This window comes from Cricetulus griseus, chromosome 2 (assembly GCF_003668045.3).
Source record: "Cricetulus griseus strain 17A/GY chromosome 2, alternate assembly CriGri-PICRH-1.0, whole genome shotgun sequence".
Classification (NCBI taxonomy): Eukaryota; Metazoa; Chordata; class Mammalia; order Rodentia; family Cricetidae; genus Cricetulus; species Cricetulus griseus.
The window spans coordinates 179,483,949-179,488,424 of record NC_048595.1 but is presented as its reverse complement, the minus strand read 5'-3'; the positions used below and the strand labels follow the sequence as shown (position 1 = coordinate 179,488,424).

At 51.1% G+C, this 4,476-nt stretch overlaps 1 protein-coding gene across 1 annotated transcript; it reads right to left on the bottom strand.

The window, feature by feature from the left end:
- Positions 1-2,057: 2,057 nt before the first annotated feature.
- Positions 2,058-4,018, bottom strand: LOC103160953. The gene is given in 2 exon segments (XM_027400833.1): positions 2,058-2,245; positions 2,248-4,018. Coding segments are annotated over 2 exon segments (1,959 nt in total).
- Between the last annotated feature and the right edge of the window lie 458 nt (positions 4,019-4,476).

Genomic DNA, 4,476 nt, shown 5'->3' with positions numbered 1-4,476 from the left:
TTCTTTAGAGGGCAGAATGATTCGTCCATCTTTGTTTTTTGCCAATCCATAGAAACTGAACATCCGAGCTTTTCCTGCACGGGTCATATCTTCGATTAAATCATAATCTTTATAGGGATAGATGAAGCTGGGATCCATGGCTTGTGGGGGTTCTGGCGGGGTTCCAGTTTCCTCCGCCAGCACTACTGCTCCCTGGGCAGATTGCTTTGCTGTTAGATCAGCCATCTGGTTCCCCTTTGTGACTGGATCAGTCCCCTTCTGGTGTCCCAGGCAATGGACGATAGCTAATTTTTGTGGAAGATGTATGGCTTCTAGGAGGGCCAGGATTTCTTCTTTGTTTTTAATGTCTCTTCCTGCTGAGGTGAGTAAGCCCCTCTGTCTGTAGATGGCTCCATGAATGTGAGCCGTGGCAAAGGCATAACGGCTGTCGGTGTAAATGTTGATAGCCTTACCTTCTGCTAGATGCAGAGCTTGAGTCAATGCCAGGAGCTCAGCTTTTTGAGCGGAGGTTCCTTCTGGGAAACTGCTAGTCCAAATTACCTGCTTTCTGTCCACCACCGCTGCTCCCGCCCTTCTTTTACCTTCTACCACAAAACTGCTGCCATCCGTATACCAGTTAGGCACACCCGGCCAAGGTTGGTCGGTCAGGTCTTTCCTGGTCCCGGTTTCTTCAGCCAGGACGTCAGTTCATTGGTGTACTGGGGTAGAGTCCTCTGCTTCGGGGAGCAGGGTGGCTGGGTTGAGAATAGCAGGAGGAGCGAAGGTTATCCGATCATTTAACAACAAGCTCTGGTAATGTGTCATCCGGGCGTTTGTCATCCAGCTGCCTCACAATACTTTCTAAAGCATGGGGAGCAATTACAGTCACATGCTGACCCAGGATAAGCTTATCAGCGTCTTTTACAAGTAGGGCTACTGCAGCAATGGCTTTCAAGGAAGAGGGCCACCCGCTGGCGGCCCTACCTTAGATAGGTAGGCCACTGGCCGCTTCCAGGGCCCCAGGGCCTGAGTCAGAACTCCACAGGCCACTCCAGCCTGCTCATCAACATATAGAGTGAAAGGCTTAGTCAGATCTGGCAGGGCCAAAGCAGGAGATGTGAGCAGGGCAGTCTTTATTTTATCGAAGGCCCTTTGGTGCTCCTCTGTCCAGGTGAATGGGACTTTTTCTTTAGTGAGTGAGTACAGAGGGGCCGCCAGCGTGACAAACCCCGGTATCCAGAGTCTACAAAAACCCGCAGTTCCCAAAAACTCACGTACTTGTCGTGGAGTGGTGGGGGTCGGGATCTGCATCACAGTCTTTTTCCGTGCTTCAGTGAGCCACCGCTTCCCTTCTCGGAGGGTGTATCCTAGGTAGGTCACCTCCGAGTGGCATAACTGGGCTTTCTTGGCGGACACCCGGTACCCCAACTCACCCAATTCCTTTAGGAGCTTTCTGGTCCCATCGAGGCACAGTTCCTGGGTCGAGGCTGTGAGCAGTAAATCATCTACATACTGCAAGAGAGAAATCTGGGGGTTCTGTGCCCTGAAGGGCGCAAGGTCACGGTGGAGCGCTTCATCGAAAAGAGTCGGTGAATTTTTGAACCCCTGTGGCAACCTAGTCCAGGTCAGTTGACCCGTATGTCCTCCTTCGGGATCTCGCCACTCAAAAGCGAACAGGGGTTGGCTATTCGGATGTAACCTGAGACAGAAAAAGGCATCTTTCAAATCCAGAACGGTGTGCCAGGATCGTTCAGGTGTTAAGCAACTCAGCAAGTTGTAAGGGTTGGGCACGGTTGGGTGACTTCTCTCAAGTCCTGGACAGGTCGATAATCATTGGTTCCAGGCTTACATACCGGCAGGAGGGGGGTATTCCAAGGGGACCAGCAGGGAATCAGTATACCTTGTTGTAACAGTCTCTAGATATGTGGTCGAATGCCTTCTTTAGCCCCTTGAGTCATGGGGTATTGTCTGACTGAGACGGGGGTGGCAGCTGCTTTTAGCTCTACTACGACGGGTGGCACTTATTTAGCTAGTCCCATTCCAGTCTGCTCTGCCCAAACCTCTGGAAAAGCTGTCAGTCACTCTTTAGGGGGCAAAACCCCAGTTTTGGGTTCATGGAGGCAATATTCTTCTTCTAGACTTAGAACTAAGCATGTTATAGGGGCTTCCCCCCAGGTGACTTCTGGTCCCTTTGGGGTGAACTGGACCTGAGCCTTTAATTTGGTAAACAAGTCCCTTCCCAGAAGGGGCACAGGGCACTCACATGGAAAGAGTGAGTTACTTGGCTTTTTCCAATTTCTAAACTTCTTTCGGTTGTCCAAGGGTAAAGTTTGCTTCCAGTTGCTCCCATGACCAGAGTTCTTTTTGATCCTAATTGTCCTAATGGTTTAGTCAAAACTGAGTGTTCCGCCCCTGTATCTACTAAGAAATTAATGGGGTTCCCCTCCACAGAGAGAGTTACCCTAGGCTCGGGGAGGGGGACCGAGCCCCGACTCCCCTAATCTTCCTCAAGGACCAACATCTTGGGGCCCTTTTGTTTCTTTCGGGGGCAATCTCTGGCCCAGTATCCTTTTTCTTTACAGTATGTACATTGGTCTTTTTCAAGTTGTAGTCTCTGTCCTCCCGGGGGTCTTCTTGCCCTGTTGCCCAGGTACCCTGACTGTCCTCTCTCTGACCTTTCTCCGCCTACTACTGCGGCCAAAATCTTAGTCAAATTCCTCTCCTGGCGGCAATCCCGCCAATTCTCCCTCTCTTCTGCCTCCTTTTTTTTTCTATCTTGTTTTTCTTCCTCAGTCTCTCTCTTGTGATACACTTTCTCTGCCTCTTTTACTAAATCCTGCAATGTATAATCCTGGAGCCCCTCTTATCTCTGCAACTTTTTCTTGATATCAGAGGCAGACTGTCCTATAAAAGCTATGGCTACAGCTGCCTGCTGTCGCTCCGAGGAGGGATCAAATGGGGTATATCTCTTATATGCCTCCATCAGTCGTTCTAAGAAGACAGAGGGTGGCTCTACTGGACCCTGTAAGATTTCTCTTACCTTTGCCAAATTGAGACCTGCCACTAGAGCCCAGTGGTAGACCGTGAGACGCCCCCTACCTTCCGCAGAGTTGTAATCCCAGTCAGGGCGGACCAAGGGGAAAGCGGCATCTATAAGATTAGGGAGATTGGTGGGGGTCCCATCTGTTCCTGGAACATTCTTTCTGGCCTCTAGAAGGATCCTCTCTCTTTCTTCAGTCGTAAAGAGAACCTGCCAGAGTTGTTGACAGTCGCCCCAAGTGGGCTGATGAGAATACATCAGGGACTTGAGGAGTCCCGTCAAGCCTGAGGGGTTCTCTGAAAAAGAGGGGTGGTTAGTTTTCCAGTTGTAAATATCGGCTGACGAAAACAGCCAATACTGTAGTGGGACTAATTCCCCTGGAGCTGGGGTGGGTCCATAAGCTTGTAATGGTAAGGCAATGGTGGAGTCAGGTCCTGCACCAGATCCCTCTGGGCTTCGGCCCAGGCGGCTTCGAGTCCCGGCTGCTGGCCCTATTTCGGAGGCCGTCCAGGAGTCCGTTGGGGCCTGTGGGGCTGCATGAGGAACGGGTTGAGGATATGGGGGAGGAGGGTGGTCAAGGAGGGAGACATCATCAATTTCAGGATAGATCCTCGGGGTAGCTGTTGGAGTGGGCGCTGGCGAATCTGAAGGAGGCACTTTCGGTGCGGCCACGGCCACCGTCGCCGTCCCTATTCCCGATGTCCAAGGTTTCATCCAGGGTGGCGGGTTTTGGACTAGGTCCTGCCACACGATAATGTATGGAACCTGATCAGGGTGTCCCCCTGTGGCCTGAAAAATAATTTGCTTGACAGCGGAAATAATAGATAGATTAAAAGTTCCCCCCGAAGGCCATCCTACACTGAAACTTGGCCATTCCGAAGAACAAAAAGTTCGCCAAGATCCTTTTCTGACCTCGACAGAAAGATTATGAGCCCGAGTCTTAACGTCCGTCCAATGGTCCAGGGTCAGTGTTAGTAGGGTCGTCACAGTCTGTCCCATGTCTACCTCTATTACACACACAATAAAAGCAATCACCACGACAGAAAGACAAGAAAACAAAGTGAGCTGTCGACCTCGAGTCGACCAGTAATTCTGAAAGGAATCAGATGGACAGGAAATGGCCCTTTGACACAGATTGTCAAGGAGAAAACTTATCCCCGACCTTTTCCGTGGAGGTCCACCAGGCGTCCCTGGTCTTCCTCCTGTCCTCCCGGGACGTCTCTCAGGGCGAACAAACGGTGGACACCTGGACACGTCTATCCCCATCCACTCCGCTCCTCCTCCTGGAGAGCGGCCTCTAAAGAGCGTTTGCGAAAACGAAACTGCGATCACACCAGATTTTTGAACAGGCCACAAACAAAGAGTCACAACAGAACAAAAATTCTTACCTCCAAGTGGGTCTAGGACCCCTGGGTGGTCTCGCAAATCCCAGACGGGTCCCCAAATGTAAGACCTCC